Raw genomic sequence first — 18,138 nt, forward strand, 5'->3', positions numbered from 1 at the left:
TGGGCCGATTTTGCCTATCTTCGAACTTAACCTTCTTATGGAGCCAAGAAATACGTGTACCAAGTTTCATCATGATATTTAATTTTTTACTCAAGTTACAGCTTGCACGGACGGACGGACGGACAGACAGACATCCGGATTTCAACTCTACTCGTCACCCTGATCACTTTGGTATATATAACCCTATATCTGACTCTTTCAGTTGTAGGACTTACAAACAACCGTTATGTGAACAAAACTATAATACTCTCTTTAGCAACTTTGTTGCGAGAGTATAAAAACGTATTCATAACTATCCCTTCACATTTAATAGCACTTAGAAAGATAGAACAGAAGAGTGAATCGTGTAGAATATAGATATATAAGTATGCTCGTAGTCGGTACTTTTGAATAAACTCTATAAATATATTTATTTCTAAACAACATCAAATGTATGAATTTGATAGTTGTAGAAATTGTCACATTCATATAAGATATAATATACCATATACCTCTATTTGTATTTCAAGCCTATATTAAAGTCAATATTTACTTTGGAGAAAGAAATGTTGCAATAGTTAATATATCACAGCAAATGCAAATATGCAATACCCAATTTGTACCTTTCTTGGGTTTGAATTCCTTATGCCTACGATATCTATTTTTTCAACTGAAATAGTCAATAAGTAATTTTTATTTTTACAGATCCAAAAAATGCCTTCTACAGCTGTTAAACTCAACAACCCGCTGACAACACAGACGGAAAATATGGTAACAGCTCCGGAAATGACAGAAGACGCTACCATTGCATCAGATTTATCGTCACTAGAAACGTAAGTGAAAGCATCTAACCCAAAATAGTGCGAAAATATTAATATACAAAATTAATTTTTAAATTAAGTCATAACACGAATTAAATGAATTCAGAATATATGAGTCTGCAATCGTTTTGTACTATTTAAAAGAATATTTTAATGTATAATATACCGAATTGGTAAATCGCTATATAAAGCATTTGTACTCTTCTTGCAGCGATCCTTCAGCAAATATGGATATTTTAACCAACAAAACGAAAACATCTTCACCAGAGGGCACCGCTAACTGTGAAGATAATAGCAAAAAAAATACCACAAATATGTTACGCCGTGTTAGTATGCTAAAAAGTAATATCGCTTTCTTTGAGAATTTAAAGTTTAAATAAACATTTCTCTAAAACACCTGAAGTTTCACAACTGTTTGGAAACTATTTTACGAAACTAAATATGTTTGCCAATTTCTACTACACACATGATATTGTATGTAGATATGTTTTACGTCTGTAGATACTTATATAACACGCAATTCTATATTCAGGCATCCAAATACATATTTTGATAACTCCGTGCCATTGAATCAGCTTCTGTTTCTGTTCTGTTTCTTGTTGGTTACATATTGTCAATTGAAGTATTATTTAGGTTATCGTATTTAATATAAATTTGCTTATTGGTTTAAAAATTAAATGTAGTTAAATAATTATACCAAATAAAACTTAATTCCGAATTATAAAGACTTTAATTGCCTTTGGGAACTTTTTATAGAAACATTATTATTTTGCGTTTAACAGAAATGGTGGGGATGATATGTTTGCAGTTGTCAATCAGGCAAACCTACGTACATACATACCGTTCCCACGACAGTCGGGTCTACGAAAACCGGAACGGACCCAGATTTTTATCCGGCCGAGGACTGTCAACTCGGTAGAATTCTGCCGTTACAACAACAATAACGTACATACAAATGTATGTTTGTACACATCTACAATATGTATATATAAGAAGTATACTAGAAAACCCCGGCCCCATATACATACATATGTACATTAAATTATCGTAATATAAACTATTGAATAAAGTATAATGGTAATTATGAATTAAGAAGGAAACGTTATAGACGAATCAAAATCCACGGTGTTAAAACTCCAACATGACTTCACTAACATTCAAAGGACCATACATTTTATAGAACCGCCTGAGGTGCCCGTCTGAAGAACAACAAAGCAGCGGGGCCTATGGATTGTCGGCCGAGCTATTCAAACACTGCGGCGGGACTGCTAAGGAGGAGCATGCATCAGCTTTTTTTGTAAAATATGGTCGGACGAAAGCATGCCAAACGATTGGAATTTAATCCGTTCCCACGACAGTCGGGTCTACGAAAACCGGAACGGACCCGGATTTTTATCCAGCCAAGGACTTTCAACTAGGCAGAATTCTGCCGTTACAACAACAACAACATTGGAATTTAAGTATGTTCTGCCCAATCCACAAAAAGAGAGACCCAACAATCTGCGTCAACTACCGTGGGATAAACCTCCTCAACAACGCATATGAAGTTCTACCGAGCGTATTGTGTGAAAGTGTGTGGCTTTAGGCCTGGAAAATCAACAACTGACCAGATATTGACCATGCTCCAATTCTTGGAAAAAATCAGTGAAAAGAGAATCGACACGCATCACCTTAACGGCGATCTTAAAGCTTCTTTTGTCTGGATTTGGTATCCTGGCAAAACTAATACGACTGTGTAAACTAACGTTGAGCAATACCAAAAGCTCCGTCAGGATGGTGAAGAACCTCTTCGAGCCGTTAGATACCAAACGAACGATTCCGTGTTGTGCGATTTCTTCAATCAATTGTGCTATATGGTGATTTTCACACTGCGGCATAGGAATTTTATGTGTTGAATTTGAAATATATGATTTTACCTAAAAGCAAGCGATGATACGCCTGTAGTCCAATTTTGACCCCCAACTCTTTAAAAAGGACTGAAAGTATCAAGTACACATTCTTCTGGATTGCAGGCAAATAAGACGTGTTTTAAAGTGTACCAAATCCATATCCATATTTCTCAACGAGCACTCAATATGAGTATCCTTATTATGGAACAAATTTGGAGAACAAAACAAAGGTATATTAAACAAATACTAATCAGATTTTAGATGCTTTTCAAATTCTTATTTATTTCACTTTTTATGAGACTTTACGAGCCGATGATATTTATAACATATATTATATTATTACAATTTTCATTAAAAACTAAAGCCACTCACAATAGACAGATCCCTAATTATATAGTTATTATTTACAAAAGCGTTTCACATAATCTAACTAACGATATATTTAATAAAAAGTTTAAATTCTTATTGTAAAATTTGATTGAAAACAAGAAGTTTTATAAAAACAAGTACATACACCACTTTAGATTGAAAAACGATGAAGGCACTTTGCAGTAAAATAATAATTTTTCTTCTTAAATTGTTATTTATTTTTGTATATTACAATAGTTATTTTACCTGTTATAATCCTGGCGATTTTTGTTAAGAACCTATTATTAAATGTGTGCAAAAGATTCACATTACTATATTCAAGTATATTATGAATTGTAAGGATGTACATACAGTTGTGAGCATTGAAATAGTAGTGCCTATTGGCAAAGAGAGTTTTGCTTTAAATTTTGTTTCTTTTATAATATTGCCGTCGATCATTACTTTAGTTATATTCTCTGAAGTAAAACGGTCCTGTTATACATAACAATAAGTGTGAAACACTTACCGTTACTTTTTTAAAGTCAATTTTATTGGTATATCTGTTTTTATGAGCGAGCAATAGAATAGTACTGAACGGTGAGCTGATTGCAAACAGATAATTCTCACTAAAAAAATTTAATTTTATCAAACAAAAAGTAAGTTTCCTGATCTTTTATTTATTATTCAATGTAAAAAGCAGAAAAACGGAAATGGATTCACTCTGTCATAAACAACGATAAATCCTACAAGGGAGTGGAAAGAATTGTTGGGTGTTAAGCCACAACGACTCACAATGCAATTATTTATAAAAAAAAGACGAAAAAAGCAATATGGATTCTCTCTGAGAATTGTACACGAATACTTGTAAGATGTGCCAAGACTCGACCTAGAAGGTCAGCTATGGAGATTCGGAATGAACTGAACCTGGAATGCGGTGTTCATACAGTGAGAAGACTTCTACAATTTATAAGTCCGCAGTCCTCGAAAAGTATCATTATTAAAAAAAATCTTGTGACGAGTCCTCTTAAATTCGCCAAAGGACACCTGAATTGGACGATTGAGAAATTACGGAACATCTTGTACACAGACATGTCGAAAATTGTTCTATATGGCGGTAAAGGGTCCCTTCAGTATCTAAGGCGCTCCCCTAATACAGAGTATGGTCCCAGATTCAGCACATAAACTCTGTATTGCCGTTATCAAAAATCATGTCATGCTACCAAGCACTAAGATCTCCTATAGACGAAACTTTCAAAAACACTTCAGTATTTAAAAAAAAAAAAATTTTGTACTTTACTACTATTTTACTGCTTCCAACAATTTTCATACATAAGCACATCTTTGTAAATGAACATATCTTGTACATATTCAAACCTAAATATTTTTAGTAATAAACATAGTCTGGAAAATATGATCCACTTTTGCATTTAAATGGATGCTGAAACTGTTTGGCATTTTACATAACTCACAGATATGTAAATCACTAACACCCACTACTATTTCAGTGCTTGCAGCTGTATGACATCTTTACATTGAAGAATCACTTTGAAGGACTCTTCATATACTTATATATAAATTATAATATAAATTATAATATAATTATACCGTTAAAGATATTTGTCATTCGCGTTTAAACTATGTCAGTTATTTGTTGTTGCATTGTTGTTGCCACTGCTGTGTGGATGGGTCCAAAAAATCACAACTATCAATGGTATAGCAAAACATAAAGCCAAGATTACAACAAACAAGCATACCCAAGTCATGTCTCCATCAGAACCAGACCAATGTAGTGCACTTATTGAGGGCCCTCGGATAGGTCGTACATATGTATCCGCAAAATCATCATCAAGAAAATCCTCTAATAATGCCGTGGAGTCATTGGTAGAATGATTTTCTAGAAAAAAAAATTTTTTATTAATTATTAATCAACTAGACTAATTTTCTTAACAACTAGTACTCATATATCCCAACATCATTCTTGGTTACTTGTGCAACCAGGTTACCTCCCATTATTTCTATGAAAGGCTCATTCAAGACGCCTGTATAAATTTCTAACCCGTCGATTAGGCTGTGAAATGCAACATTTTAAGTAAAAAAGTATAGGAAAACACAAAAAAGATTTAAAAATTTAATTTAATTCCTGCAAAAAGCCCAAACGGAGGCTTTTTTTTTGCAAAATGAAATAAATTTCGATTCAATTCATTGTTGAAGAATAGAATACTTTTATGTCAATGTTCGATTAAAATATTTTGAAAAGATTGAGGTACAGTAAAGTTATCCTGTATGCTACCGCTTCTAAAACGGTTTCTGCTGGAATGTTTCCCTACAGTCATCTGTTAGAAGTGGATGCTTCTTGGAACTTGAAGAGATCTTTCCTTAATTAGGTTGGTGACATTAAACAGTACCATGATCAGACTACGAACGGAACTGACTTTAGACATGTTTGTCTGCCACTCACATACTCTCTCTCTCTTTGAATGCCCAATAAGCTCAACTCGCTTAACCCCTTAGCCCACCAGAATTATTGGTTGTTATTGTTGTTGTAACGGCAGAATTCTTGGTAAATATTGGTAACTGTAGCAGCTCGCTTGACATCACCATCGATAGCAATCTCGATCGAGAAACCCTCACTGAAGTCGCTTGCTTGATGAGGAACCGCCACTAGGAACGTCTATACTACATTCATCCAACACACCGACGCGATGCAGCAATATTCCGACCAAATTTTGGAAGAGAAACCGCCTCTAGGAACGTCTGGGGTACATTACTCCAACACACCGAAGAGGTACAGCAATATTCCGAACAAATTTCGGACGCGACCCATTTTAGACAGGCATTGAACACCATTCACAGTGGAGTTATTAACACCTTCATTGACTCCTTCGTACGCTGTTCATTGATATTGTAGCAGGTTAAATTTCTACTTATCCTAGACCTTGACATGCAGTGACTCACACGTCTAACCGGATGTGTGCATTGCCAATGATGGCACCATCCAATCATAAAGTAAAAATCTTCTCATCAAATTAAAGGAAAAATCTTCTTTTTATTCTTGCGTAACATTTAGAGAAATAACTCGCAACATACAAAATTCGTTCCAAACAAGTATGTGACTTCGATGACTGACTACTACAATTACCAAAGTCACAAATTTCCCAATGCCCCATCCAGTGATATTATGTGTAAATAATGTATTAGTTTGTCCGGAAGTAAATTAAACAATACGTGCACCTAATTTGTATGATTTTTACCTCAAACAAATTATTGTTATTTCTTATTATTTTATTATTTATTTCAAATACTCATTACAATGAAAAACATCCCATTGAAATATACACTATTCATGTTTTTTAATTATATGTCATATAACGTGGGGTAGCGCTGAATTTAGCATAGCTCTTAATCACCTTATTGACTGCTTCTAAGAAATCTTTTTCAGTTGCAACTTTACGACGTGCACGTATGGCGAACATACCTGCTTCAGTACATACTGAACGAATTTCAGCGCCCGTAGAATTCGGACAAAGCCGAGCTAGTAATTCAAATCGTATATCCCTCTCTACAGACATTGACCGGGCATGAATCTTAAATATATGTGTGCGTCCCTCCAAATCAGGTAACCCAAATTCCACTTTACGATCTAAACGTCCCGGACGCATTAATGCCGGATCAAGAGTATCTGGCCTATTAGTAGCCATAAGAACTTTAATATTTCCACGGGGATCGAAACCATCCAACTGATTAATCAATTCGAGCATAGTTCGCTGCACTTCATTGTCGCCCCCTGCACCATCATCAAATCGTGCTCCACCGATCGCATCAATTTCATCAAAGAAAATAAGACAGGCTTTTTTCGACCTCGCCATTTCGAAAAGTTCTCGTACCATTCGAGCGCCTTCGCCTACATATTTCTGTACCAGCTCTGAACCAATCACACGGATGAAACAAGCATCCGTCCGATTAGCTACGGCACGAGCACATAAAGTTTTACCAGTCCCTGGTGGTCCAAATAACAATACACCTTTTGGGGGCTCAATACCTAGATTGACAAACTTTTCAGGATGTAACAGAGGAGTCTCTACTACCTCACGTAATTTTTCAATCTGTTCCTTGCAACCTCCAACATCACTATACGTGACATCAGGCTTATCCTCCACCTGCATCATTGTGACAGTGGGATCAATTTTTGGAGGTAATGGAATATGAATTTGGTACTTGTTACGATCAACTCCGACTCTCATGCCTTCCTCAATATCTGTAGGCGCCACAGAATCAGCCAGATCTACAACAAATTTTGCAAATTGTTTTACATTTATGATATACTTTGGATCATCCGAATCGGCATTAATTATTTTTGTGCAACGAGCAACCTGCAAAGGTTGTTCATTTTGAAGTATCTGCTTATCCGCTGCTAAATCCCAGAGGGCTGGAGGTGCCAACCCAGTATCACTCTCTTTAATCCCAGTAAGTTCGTTTACTTGCTTAACAGCTTTCTGGATGTCTTCCTCAATAGTTTTGATAGCCCTATGATATTGGCTCTGGCCATATGTCTTCAGTAGCTCAATATCACCTTCATCCAAGGACTTTATTTCTTTCTCCTCTAACTCTTCCGATTTGATTTTTCGTTGGTCATCTCCCAAATAATCCGGCATTTTGAAACTTCGTTTTCAACTAATTTAAGAAAATCTATTTAACTTCTCGCAGCAATGACTATACAAATTGAAAACTTGAGCTGTCAACACATTTCGTGGAACAACGACAATTATGGCAAAATATTAAACAAATGAGAATGAAACATACAGGCTGGGCATAAAAAATATGTGAGAAAATTTAGTTTTAATAATTTTCCACTTACGCACTTCACTCGAAAAAAATGTAGTTTATAAAAATAATAAAATATATCTTGGTGAATTACTTTAAAATATAAAGATGATGTACAAGTATTGTGAATTTGTATATATACAAAATTGATAATTAAAATGTCATATTTGTACTCACCTTTTTCCAAGTAGGCACTGTCTTTGCTCCTCAATGTAGAGGCTAAAACTGATTTATTGGTGTCAACATTTTGCGGATTATTATTACCAGAAGCATTTACAGAAGCTATTATCAGTTTTTCGCCTAACATAAAGTTAGCATCCTTCAAAGGGTTTCTAATTATGCCTGATTCATGTTCACTTTGAGATGGACTATTACTCCCACTTTTGTGAACTGTTGGTAATGTTTCCAATAATATCGAATGTGGCGTTACTGGAATTTTTACAAACTTCCTCGCATAAATTTCGTTATCCTTATCAATCTTATTAAGTCGTTTTATGTCTGCAACCTGTTGTAATTTTATAATACATGTATTGATTGAATTAATATTTACACAATGACTTACTGTACAATGAAAACGTAAAGCCAATGCTTGTAAAGAATCACCTACTTCCACTTTAGCCTCAATAGTATTTTCAAAACTATGCAATTGTCTATTTTCTAAACTTGCAATGCGTGGCAACCTCTCCATTTCAACAGGATTCTCATCATCCAAATCTTTATTTAGTGGAGCATATGATGTGTTGGCAGAATAAGACGCACCGTTATAATAGCTAGGTGATAGATTCACTCTCCTATTAAATATTTGATTCACAGAATTAATACCTTAATTAAAAATATATTATCTTACCGTTGCCTACGCATTGCACAGCTATATGTATATTCGCTCATTAAGGTTTAAACATGAAATATGTAAATAAACCTTGGTAACTTGTATCTACAACTCTCGCATTCAATAAGAAGTGATGTGATAAATATGGGTAAAATTCTTTACCAATTTTGAATTTAAAAAGTTTATAAATTTACTAGTTAATAAATAAATCCAAATAAAAAAGCGCGTATCTTAATTTTATATTGTTCAATTTACGTGTAATTACAATGAAACTGTAACACTAATTTTTATTTTGCCCCAGTGATACAGTGCAAATGAAACACGTATACAGGGTAACACAATTTTTCTGCTATTAATTGAAGCTACTCGCGTATGTCATTTTAATGTTTGCATAGAAATAAAAAAAACAATCTGTGGATTCGAATTAATTTAATAGTACAAAGCTTTGATATTCATTTTTATACATAATGATCATTACATATATTTGAAAATTACACGAACCGTCCAACTATTAATTGACGTTTTAAAAACATTAGTGAATGAAACAAACAGAACTTTTCTTAGATAAGAATATGTACATACGTATTTCTACGTTTATAGTCGAAGAATAAATGGAGCTGTTAGCTCCACTTGGAAATTATTACAAAATCTAATAAAAATACCCTTTATATATGTATATTTTATATAGACAAAAACATATTAGCATACCAATAATAAGTGTGGAAGAGGTGCTGCTAATTTTCGCAGACGTTTTGTTTAATGGCCTTTCGTAAATTTATAAAATCTGTACTGCTAGGGATTCCTATTGGTGTAACGTTTCTGGATTGTGTAGGCTATGTGGCTCGAGTGGACGGTAAATATTAACACAATTTTTAAATATTCGTTGTGAACAAATTACTTTTTCTAAGAGTGTGTCGAAAAATATTTTAGGAATATCTATGCAACCAGCCCTTAACCCAGATGCCAGCCAAACAGATTACGTTTTCCTATCTCGCTGGGCTGTGCGTACATGCAACGTGGATCGCGGCGATATCGTTTCACTTATTTCTCCGAAGGACCCCGCACAAAAGATAATAAAGCGTATAGTTGGACTACAGGGTGATGTCGTTTCCACTTTGGGTTACAAACATGAAATAGTGCGTATACCAGAAGGTCATTGTTGGGTAGAAGGGGACCACACTGGCCATTCGCTGGATAGTAACACTTTCGGGCCTGTAGCGCAGGGCTTATTAACGGCTCGAGCGACGTTCATTGTTTGGCCTCCGGAACGCTGGCGTCGACTACAAACTGAGTTACCTCGACGTCGTAGACCCATCCAAATAGCCAAGTCAGCAAGTTACTACAGTCAATAGTAACCTTAAATAGGGCAGTGAAGTTCAAGGTACTTTCGCGTCAATTTTCAGTGATATACCAGCTTTAATTAAGAGTCCTGAAAGTGTTATATGTATATAAAATTAAACTACAGTTTGAATGTTATAAATTTGAAGAACATATGTGTGCGAATGTTTGAAAAACAGTTAAAAATTTCAAGTTAATTTTTGAGGGTTTATGAAAGTAATTAGAGTTGTATTTACACCTTTTGAAGTACGTATAATTATTGTAAATTAAAATTATTGCAAATTTTCTGTTTTTGTTTTTTTCCAGAATGCATTTTATTTAATATAATTTATATTATGGGTTTTATGTTAAATTCATGTAACACATCTACAGTAGTTTTAAGAGCTACCCCTTCTCTTATTATTGTATATACACCTGGCTGAGATAAATCTACTACAGTTGATCCAGAACGTCTGTCTTCAGTTAAGCCTATGGGGCCTGCGTTAAAAATTCCACCTAGATTGGGCCACAAGGATTCGAATTCATTTATATTTAGACTACTACGTTCGGCGGATCGATTTGCACTAGTTAAAGCAAGTGGTTGTTCACTAAATATTGAACATAATTCCTGAATAAAAGAAAACTGTGGAATACGTATACCAATTTTTGTTGTGTTGGGGTTTAAAAAACGATTAGTAAGATGCTTAGAACGTTCGATGATTATTGTAATAGGACCCGGAAGCAGACGTTGAAGTAATAAGTCATTTAAATGGTCTGCAATTCCGTATCGTCGAAAGGCCTCTAGATTTTTTACACATATAGCCACTGGTTTATAACAATCGCGTCCTTTTATGTCGTACAGTTTTCGAATGGCCTTTTCATTATTCGCATTACACGCTAATCCATAGACAGTATCTGTGGGCAAACCAATTACCTCTCCATCTAAGATACATTCAACTGCTATATGCAACGCTTTTATATCATGGACTTTGTATATTTTTTTTCCTGGAGGTTGTAGCATTTTTACGGACGTCGATAAATCGTGTCTATAATTGCGGTGATAGAAAACGTTCAGAAACGTCGATAATCTTGTATTCATTCCAACGTATTATTAGAACATGTGCAACTTTAACACATAAACTGTATATTTAATCACGCCAGTTATGACCACAAAGTTGATTGCAACACTTGTAAAATGTTGTCATAGGTTCATCGGCAGATCGAGTTTGCATTTGCATAAAATAAGCTTTTTTATGAGAACAAGTGGGACACTCGGCATCAGTCGAATCTACATTCTCCCAAGCGGCTGCACCACCCATAACATGATCAACCTCCTATAAATTAACACAGATTTAAGAAAATAAGATAAACAGCGATTTTCAAAATTGGCTCACCTTAAGACGTGGAAACGTTCGTGTAGAAGTTTTTCGCCTGATATTACAAATATATGGGCACGTACTACAAGTGAAGCGGTGTCCTGTTGTATTTTGTTCGACCATTAATATATTGCCACAAGTCGGACAGAATAATAGCATAATTCAAAAGTTCATTTGATATTTTACAATTATTTCGCTGAATTTTAAGCACGTTCTTTATACCAGCATTTCTTAAATACCAGCTGACAACTTACTATCAATATATACATGCAATTATTGTTATCTTGATAATATTATAACAAACAAACAGATCCAACGTTTGACTATAATCATCAAACAATAAAAGTTATAGCTGTTGCAAGGTAGATTATTCTATTTGCTACAAATTTTCAGACACAATACAAAAACTTTTTTTGGGGAAAAGTATCCATCTTTCAACTTTTGCGGCTATGAAGAAAAGCTGAATTTTGTTTACTTGCGCATCGATTTCTTTGTGGCATGCCGTCTTTCAAATACAAGTACCCATTCTCACGAGGCCTGAAATGTGTGTTGTCAACGATTACGACATGTAATTGTCGGGAATATGAATATTTCATTATATTCTTGAATGATATCAAAATTTATGTAGATCAATCGATTTTACTATTAATTTCATTCAAAATTTTGAAGAACTCGGTGCGGTATCACCGGTATCAACGGCATCTTGAAACTATTATTGATAATCAAGTTGGGTGTGATCAAGTCAAAAGCAAGTTCTTGATCGTGTAACTACAGCGATATTTATGAAAGGCATACACGCAACAATTATTGTACCAATTTCATCGAATTGTACAACTGATTGTTACGTACATGAGGCAGTTGTATGAGTTTTGTCCACTGATTGGATGACATGTTTGGGTGTATTCCTTCCATTACACAATAACCGTAGAGTTATCTATGCTTTGTGACATTTGCTTTCGAAAACCTTAGCGATAATACTTACATGAGTATCGATACAGAAAATCAGAAAGTGTATATAAAATCGACTTTCTCATCACTATTATAAAACATTACGCCGGTTGTGCTCTGAAAGCTAAGATTTTTTTTTTGTTAATATTAGCATCAAATAATTAACTTGAAAGTGGTATGTTTGCCATAAATGTCTCTTACTTTTTATTGAAAGTTATGATTTGAATAGATTTTAGGCTTCCATTTAGTACTATTTTTGCAACCAATTTTTTTGTAATGCGACGTGTCATTTTTTCTCTTATTTTAAACATCACTCTTTACAGGTATCTGTTTTGCTTGCAGTTTGGGAAGAATTAACTGTGCAAAATGATTAGCGACGTTCAACTGGCTATCTTTTCCAATGTTTTGGGTGTTTTCCTATTCCTTTTAGTGGTAGCTTACCACTATATCTCAGCCAACTCTAACAAGTAAGAATTTATTTAAATTACATGAGACAAAATGTTTGCTCATTATCTTTTCTTTCAGAAGCATGGCGAAGACAAAATAAAAATATGCTTAAATACATAGCAGATTTCATAATATTTATTTAAAAAAAATGGACCTTGGAATAAATAAATACATTTTGGATTATTATTTAGCTTTTTTTTAGTTCAGTGCGCCTTTGATGAGCCAATTATTTTTTTTTTTATTTTTATTTCATGTTACGAATATCGGCAACAACATCCATGTCATCGACTATCTCATTTGCTTCAAAACTTTTGGATGGTTTTTTCGTATGTCTTTTATATGGTTTGCCACACAATTGTTCAAACCTATAATTAGCGGGAAATTTGTGTTTGTTGATGCAGTGTTCTCTACGTTGCTTTGGTGTAGGAAATTTTACTTTACATTCTCCCAAAAAACATGAATACATAGCGTCTCCACGTTTTGCGCGAATAATAAAATAGGAATCGTGACACTCTAAAATATGCAAGCACAGCAAATGCGTTGTAGGCAAACAACGACGGCAAACAGAACATAAATGTCGATGTACATTGTAAAAATGAGCCTGGTAGGAAGCGGAGCTTTCAAATGCAATTTGGCATCCAGGCAAGTCACAAAATAAATAATTTTCGTCCGCCTCTGGCAAATTATCTTGTAATTCATTGACAACAGTTATGACACCAAGTTTTTTGTATTCTGGTATGTACATTTGATTGGCGACATTAAAACAGCTATCCTCTGGTGATTTGTAACCAACTGGAATACTGTTTAATAAGTTTATTATCTCTGCAACTGATAACATTTTACTTCAAAACTTTTTTATACAAATTTTTAGCGTAACTTAGGCACTAAGGAACGAACTAAAATACTTTTACAACGGTATGGGCAATTAAGTTTAGTGAATTTACTGTTATAAATTAAAAGGGCTGCCAAGCCTCTAAATCTCAAATCAAGTTTCGCTCACTCTTTAACATTGTATGAAAAATAGGTCTTTAAAAGTTCATAAGTATTAGCAAATCTGTTTGTTCAATTTAATTTTTATCCGAAACCTAACAATCTGTTCCATATAGTGTATAGTACACATGGCCATATGTATGTAAGTATGAATATGCACATTCTTATACCCACTGAAGTATAACAATTTATATAAAACCAATTATATCGTTCTTTATTTAACATACATACATAAATTTTGGTCTCTTTAACATTACAGTGCAGAGTATTATAGATCCTTCTGAATAAGTTCTCTTTCGATCAATTATACTTTAGTACAGAACAAACCTCAATTTGGAAAATAATCACAAGTGATAAATCGGCTAAAAATTTCCTCAAAAGTGCTTATATGATTTAATAGTTATACATAAGTAGCTAATAGTAGCGCTACGGTTGATTTACTTGTGTAGAGCCGCTGTGTCGAGCTTTGGTGCTGGTTTGCTTGCCATACCAGACAGCAACTTTTTTATTTCGGCGATCGCACGACCAGGATTCAAATTTTTAGGACAAGTACGTGTACAATTCATGATTGTATGACATCTATATACGCTGAAGGGATCCTTAAGCTTGCTCAAACGTTCCGTGGTATTTTCATCTCGAGAATCAATAATCCAACGATAAGCTTGCATCAATACAGCTGGTCCTAAATACTTGTCTCCATTCCACCAATATGATGGGCACGAAGTTGAGCAGCAAGCGCAAAGAATGCATTCATACAGACCATCAAGTTTGGAACGATCTTCTACAGATTGCAAATATTGCGCTTTACCCTTTGATTCTGCTATTTCATTCCTATAACAAATATGTCATATATGAACTGGTTTACAAATAGCTAAATGAACTCACTTTCTTTGTAGCCAAGGTTGAATAGAACGGTACTGTTCATAAAAATTATTCAAGTCAGGCACTAAATCGCGAACTACGTACATGTGTGGGAGGGGATAAACTTTAAGCGGCTTTGAAAGATTTTTGTCAATTTTGCTAAAAATATATACTAATTTTAATTATTCTTAATACTAAAACGTAAAATTTATACAACTCCTCACCTAATACATGCCAGAGTATTTGTACCACCGATATTCATAGCACATGATCCGCAAATTCCTTCTCGACATGAACGACGGAAAGTTAATGTTGGATCAACCTCATTCTTAATTTTGATTAAAGCATCTAAGACCATGGGACCGCATTCACGTAGATTCACTTCATACGTCTGCATGTAAGGTTTTTCTCCAGCATTGTCTGGATTCCATCGGTAGATTTGAAAAGTCTTGATTTGCGGTTCCTTTATCTCCACGGTTTCCACTTGCTGAGCCAAATATTTACCCGTAGCGAGTGATCTAAGCTAAAGTCATATATACATACATGTTTATATAAATATTTTATAATATGAAATAGTATATTTAGAAATAATATGCGTGCCACAAATTATTTACAACAATACTTTTGTACATAAAAGTTTTTAAACGTGTGAGACGTGTACAAAATAGGATTTTCGTAATTGTTTTGGTACTTTATATAACATTAATCAAACATATAAACTATGTATTTATCTACTTTTTAGAATACCAATTTTTAAGCAAGTATATTTGTATTATATTAGTAATTATAGCTTTCAACCGATGAATTTATTTTTGCATTATGTAATAACAAAATTTCTATCGAGTCATATTTTCACTGTACATAGTCGAAACCTACTTTTAGCAAAATCTCCTTTTAGGAGGTGCAGCCTTTTATATTACCTGTTGGCGGCCAGAAATCACTCCTATACGGTTCAATGCAATACGCGCTTCGTTGACGAGAGCCATGGTTAAAAAGGGTAATCAATATGCTCAAAGTGGTATTGGCAAATATTTTTCAACGCGCACAAAAATACCTACTTGTTTGCAAAACACACGCAGTAACAGAAAGCGGCGACTGAATGTCTATGCTGCTAACAGAAGCAGAGCGTTGCATGTACCTGTGCTACCAAGTTAAATATCATTAAGATCTGTTGGCCGCAGTATTACCATGTACTTGATAAAATAAAACTTTCCTCGATTTGCTTGACAATTCATACTTAAGCTACGAAGTGAAGAAAGCAAATGGTATGTCAGAATGACTGTTGCTTGGCAAAGCGTAAAAAGATTTGAGTTGCCCCACTTTTTGCTTCGCTTTGCTACATTTCGCTCCGATGCGCCCTTAAGAACGTGTGTATTTTAATATTTGACAGATGTCGCTTGTCGTCTGTCGCGCTCTATGTGTTCGGATTGTGAACATACGTATGCACAAACAAACATCGAATTTTTGTGTCAAAACAAATGTCGGACGTTAAGCGAAGCAAAGTTCCTATATGAATCGTAAGTACATATAACTTGAACTATTTTTAATGATCTTTGCAACACTAATAGGAAAGAGCTGTAACTAATTAATATAAGTTTCAATCATTTTTGGTGGATTATTTTATGATTGTTGTTCTATTTTCAAACAGTTGCCTTGTTTGATGAGGAGAAATTAAGAAACCGATTACTTCCTTGAGAATTGATTCGTATACAGAAGCAGAAAATTACCATATCTTGGTTTTTTGCATATAGTTTTATGTGAAACTTTCTTTTATTTAACACTAAAGATTTTATTTCGTTCAAATATCAAATACTGAGATATACATACTTATTTCAGAAGTTGAAACAACTTTTTATGTATTAACAACTGTTACATATGATTCATTCATATTTAGCGCTAAGTTGCGTTGTAGTTAAGAATATATGTTTTATTTTCTTTAACATATCAGACAAACTTACCAATATAGAAAGTAAAAAGTCAACCGAAAAGTCATATGTTCATATAGCCGGCCAAAACCCTGTGACCGTGAGTTATGAGGAATTTCCCTATGTGCTATGTAATATATTAGCTAGGGAGAAAGTCTAAATTGATTTAATTTACTTTTGACATTGACGTATAGTACGCTTTAGAACGTTTTCTCGTTCGCTTCCCATATTGTACCAAACTTGTGAAAGTTAAGTTTCGGTTTTGACCCTAAATGCTACATGCTTTATAACGTTGACAAAAAAGTCTTGCGGTATTTTTATTGAATTTTTAATTGTTCATAAAATTTTTTTTTATGACTCATGCCTAGCTCTTGACCGCTGTTACGGCTGCTACTATGCCGGTCTCTTTCGACCAATTCAGCGATTTTATAGCAATTTTCGACGACAGGACTTCCGGAGCGTGGCGCATCTTCGACCACCTCTAAAATGGAAACAGTATCGGGTCCATAAACTGCTCAAATTTTATTGGCGGCTTGAGATGCATTTTTGCCTTTATCGTAGTAGTACTGTAAAATATGCCGCATTTTCTCTTTATTTTGCACCATGTTTGCCACGCTATAACTCACGAACGACTTAAAAGAAACGACAATCAATCAAACAGCGCGTGAAATTGGAAAGCTAAAAAGGTATAGCATGACCCGATGCGACGAATAAAACTAGAACTACGCGCTCTCAGCGCCAACTAGCGAAAATACCGCAAGACTTTTTTGACAAACTAATATAATGTTTTATTCTGATATTTTCAATGGTGCCTGATTAATATATTATCAGTTTTAGTCAGATTATACTAATTTGATATAAGATCAGTAGAGAAATATGGCACATGTATATACATTATTGTGTTTTTTTTTTTGCACTATTCATTTTTTTCAATCCTGTCACGAAACTTCCTTGGAAATACCCTAAACAAAATTCCCTGAAAATTTTAGCCCTTAATATTAACATTAAGAACTGGACCAAGGCATAGCACATTTAATTAAATTATTCAAATTTTTAGTTTTACCAACTATTTTTTAATGTTGCTCCTTACAATCTCATTTTAACGAAATTTAATTGGACAAAGTAATAGCACACATTTAGTTATTTGTACAAATATTCATTACTAATTGGTAGTCGTAGAAAAATACCTTAATTTAACTGTAGTAAAGATTAAAATGGGTAAAAATTGTTCAAGGAAATAAATTTTGTTAAAAGGGATCCTATTTTGATGAAAAAAACCGCTTTTCACGTAAAACAACGGAACATGCTGAAAAAGCCATTATCAGGAGAGCAAGACTGATCCTTTTAAATATCCCAGAGAGATTATGGCTGAAATAAATGAGGAATTTTTATTTATTGTATCCAGTAGAATTGTAGGAAGTCGTCTCAATGATGCTCAATTGGTAGGACGAATGAATCGAAAAACATCATTGCCGTCCAAAAGAAACATGAGAGCACGGCTCAACTTTGCTAAAGAATATTTAGAAAAGGACGTCTGAATTTGGAAAAGTTTACTTTGAGCGATGAAAGATAAATCGTGTTGGATCC

General features: G+C 34.2%; 9 protein-coding genes across 16 annotated transcripts in view; 3 read left to right on the forward strand and 6 right to left on the reverse strand.

Annotated features, from left to right (window-relative positions):
* LOC108973289 overlaps positions 1-1,235 on the forward strand; it is an 11,362-nt gene extending 10,127 nt beyond the window's left edge. The window contains exons 6-7 of the mRNA XM_018940460.1: positions 685-812; positions 1,012-1,235. Of these exons, the coding sequence (XP_018796005.1) occupies positions 685-812; positions 1,012-1,180 (297 nt within the window). The 3' untranslated portion in view covers positions 1,181-1,235. The remainder of the gene's footprint in view (positions 1-684; positions 813-1,011) is intronic.
* Positions 1,236-3,669: 2,434 nt separating this feature from the next.
* On the reverse strand, positions 3,670-8,797 carry LOC108973297 (lysM and putative peptidoglycan-binding domain-containing protein 3). 4 transcript variants are annotated; one of them, XM_018940487.1, is made up of 5 exons: positions 8,706-8,797; positions 8,421-8,649; positions 8,036-8,363; positions 4,792-4,931; positions 3,670-4,711 (listed from the first exon to the last, which is right to left on the reverse strand). In XM_018940487.1, the coding sequence occupies exons 1-5, from the start codon at positions 8,744-8,746 to the stop codon at positions 4,682-4,684; spliced, it is 768 nt and encodes a 255-aa protein (XP_018796032.1). In that variant the 5' UTR covers positions 8,747-8,797; the 3' UTR covers positions 3,670-4,681. The 4 variants fall into 4 exon arrangements, with proteins under 4 accessions (XP_018796032.1, XP_018796030.1, XP_018796031.1 ...); XM_018940488.1 differs by having other exon boundaries at positions 4,649-4,739; XM_018940485.1 differs by having other exon boundaries at positions 3,670-4,931.
* On the reverse strand, positions 6,299-8,363 carry LOC108973296 (26S protease regulatory subunit 7). Its single transcript, XM_018940484.1, has one exon. The coding sequence runs from the start codon at positions 7,687-7,689 to the stop codon at positions 6,388-6,390; it is 1,302 nt and encodes a 433-aa protein (XP_018796029.1). The 5' UTR covers positions 7,690-8,363; the 3' UTR covers positions 6,299-6,387.
* LOC108973300 (mitochondrial inner membrane protease subunit 2) lies at positions 8,775-10,471 on the forward strand. Of its 4 annotated transcripts, none has more exons than XM_018940492.1 (3): positions 8,775-8,835; positions 9,376-9,540; positions 9,618-10,310. In XM_018940492.1, the coding sequence occupies exons 2-3, from the start codon at positions 9,447-9,449 to the stop codon at positions 10,037-10,039; spliced, it is 516 nt and encodes a 171-aa protein (XP_018796037.1). In that variant the 5' UTR covers positions 8,775-8,835; positions 9,376-9,446; the 3' UTR covers positions 10,040-10,310. The 4 variants fall into 4 exon arrangements, with proteins under 4 accessions (XP_018796037.1, XP_018796036.1, XP_018796038.1 ...); XM_018940491.1 differs by lacking the exon at positions 8,775-8,835 and adding an exon at positions 9,062-9,122; XM_018940493.1 differs by lacking the exon at positions 8,775-8,835 and adding an exon at positions 9,145-9,261.
* LOC108973299 (yrdC domain-containing protein, mitochondrial) lies at positions 10,308-11,148 on the reverse strand. The gene has a single exon (XM_018940489.1). It carries the CDS (start codon positions 11,101-11,103, stop codon positions 10,354-10,356), a length of 750 nt encoding a protein of 249 aa, XP_018796034.1. The 5' UTR covers positions 11,104-11,148; the 3' UTR covers positions 10,308-10,353.
* Positions 11,011-11,633, reverse strand: LOC108973302 (DNA-directed RNA polymerase III subunit RPC10). Its single transcript, XM_018940494.1, has 2 exons — positions 11,399-11,633; positions 11,011-11,338 (listed from the first exon to the last, which is right to left on the reverse strand). Exons 1-2 carry the CDS (start codon positions 11,537-11,539, stop codon positions 11,153-11,155), a joined length of 327 nt encoding a protein of 108 aa, XP_018796039.1. The 5' UTR covers positions 11,540-11,633; the 3' UTR covers positions 11,011-11,152.
* Positions 11,634-12,393: 760 nt separating this feature from the next.
* On the forward strand, positions 12,394-12,896 carry LOC108973338 (dolichyl-diphosphooligosaccharide--protein glycosyltransferase subunit 4). Of its 2 annotated transcripts, none has more exons than XM_018940556.1 (3): positions 12,394-12,503; positions 12,652-12,795; positions 12,857-12,896. In XM_018940556.1, exons 2-3 carry the CDS (start codon positions 12,695-12,697, stop codon positions 12,873-12,875), a joined length of 120 nt encoding a protein of 39 aa, XP_018796101.1. In that variant the 5' UTR covers positions 12,394-12,503; positions 12,652-12,694; the 3' UTR covers positions 12,876-12,896. The 2 variants fall into 2 exon arrangements, with proteins under 2 accessions (XP_018796101.1, XP_018796100.1); XM_018940555.1 differs by having other exon boundaries at positions 12,854-12,893.
* Positions 12,897-12,898: 2 nt separating this feature from the next.
* Positions 12,899-13,793, reverse strand: LOC108973337 (protein lethal(2)k10201). Its single transcript, XM_018940554.1, has one exon. It carries the CDS (start codon positions 13,611-13,613, stop codon positions 13,020-13,022), a length of 594 nt encoding a protein of 197 aa, XP_018796099.1. The 5' UTR covers positions 13,614-13,793; the 3' UTR covers positions 12,899-13,019.
* Positions 13,794-13,952: 159 nt separating this feature from the next.
* LOC108973336 (succinate dehydrogenase [ubiquinone] iron-sulfur subunit, mitochondrial) lies at positions 13,953-15,772 on the reverse strand. The gene is made up of 4 exons (XM_018940553.1): positions 15,547-15,772; positions 14,851-15,149; positions 14,651-14,785; positions 13,953-14,596 (listed from the first exon to the last, which is right to left on the reverse strand). The coding sequence occupies exons 1-4, from the start codon at positions 15,610-15,612 to the stop codon at positions 14,203-14,205; spliced, it is 894 nt and encodes a 297-aa protein (XP_018796098.1). The 5' UTR covers positions 15,613-15,772; the 3' UTR covers positions 13,953-14,202.
* Between the last annotated feature and the right edge of the window lie 2,366 nt (positions 15,773-18,138).

The sequence above is a fragment of the Bactrocera latifrons genome, unplaced genomic scaffold (genome assembly GCF_001853355.1).
Source record: "Bactrocera latifrons isolate USDA-ARS-PBARC rearing strain unplaced genomic scaffold, ASM185335v1 scaffold_47, whole genome shotgun sequence".
In the NCBI taxonomy this organism is placed as follows: domain Eukaryota; kingdom Metazoa; phylum Arthropoda; class Insecta; order Diptera; family Tephritidae; genus Bactrocera; species Bactrocera latifrons.

Coding starts and splice junctions, on each gene's coding strand:
- LOC108973296 (XM_018940484.1), bottom strand. CDS start 7,689: ATGCCGGATTATTTGGGAGATGACCAACGAAAAATCAAATCGGAAGAG.
- LOC108973297 (XM_018940485.1), bottom strand. CDS start 8,746: ATGAGCGAATATACATATAGCTGTGCAATGCGTAGGCAACG. Junction 8,650..8,705: donor TGTGCAATGCGTAGGCAACG/GTAAGATAATAT, acceptor AATATTTAATAG/GAGAGTGAATCTATCACCTA. Junction 4,932..8,035: donor CAGTGCCTACTTGGAAAAAG/GTGAGTACAAAT, acceptor TTTTTTTTCTAG/AAAATCATTCTACCAATGAC.
- LOC108973300 (XM_018940492.1), top strand. CDS start 9,447: ATGGCCTTTCGTAAATTTATAAAATCTGTACTGCTAGGGATTCCTATT. Junction 9,541..9,617: donor CTATGTGGCTCGAGTGGACG/GTAAATATTAAC, acceptor AAAATATTTTAG/GAATATCTATGCAACCAGCC.
- LOC108973299 (XM_018940489.1), bottom strand. CDS start 11,103: ATGAATACAAGATTATCGACGTTTCTGAACGTTTTCTATCACCGCAAT.
- LOC108973302 (XM_018940494.1), bottom strand. CDS start 11,539: ATGCTATTATTCTGTCCGACTTGTGGCAATATATTAATGGTCGAACAA. Junction 11,339..11,398: donor GAACGTTTCCACGTCTTAAG/GTGAGCCAATTT, acceptor GTTAATTTATAG/GAGGTTGATCATGTTATGGG.
- LOC108973338 (XM_018940555.1), top strand. CDS start 12,695: ATGATTAGCGACGTTCAACTGGCTATCTTTTCCAATGTTTTGGGTGTT. Junction 12,796..12,853: donor ATCTCAGCCAACTCTAACAA/GTAAGAATTTAT, acceptor CTTTTCTTTCAG/AAGCATGGCGAAGACAAAAT.
- LOC108973337 (XM_018940554.1), bottom strand. CDS start 13,613: ATGTTATCAGTTGCAGAGATAATAAACTTATTAAACAGTATTCCAGTT.
- LOC108973336 (XM_018940553.1), bottom strand. CDS start 15,612: ATGGCTCTCGTCAACGAAGCGCGTATTGCATTGAACCGTATAGGAGTG. Junction 15,150..15,546: donor TGATTTCTGGCCGCCAACAG/GTAATATAAAAG, acceptor ATATGACTTTAG/CTTAGATCACTCGCTACGGG. Junction 14,786..14,850: donor AATACTCTGGCATGTATTAG/GTGAGGAGTTGT, acceptor ATATATTTTTAG/CAAAATTGACAAAAATCTTT.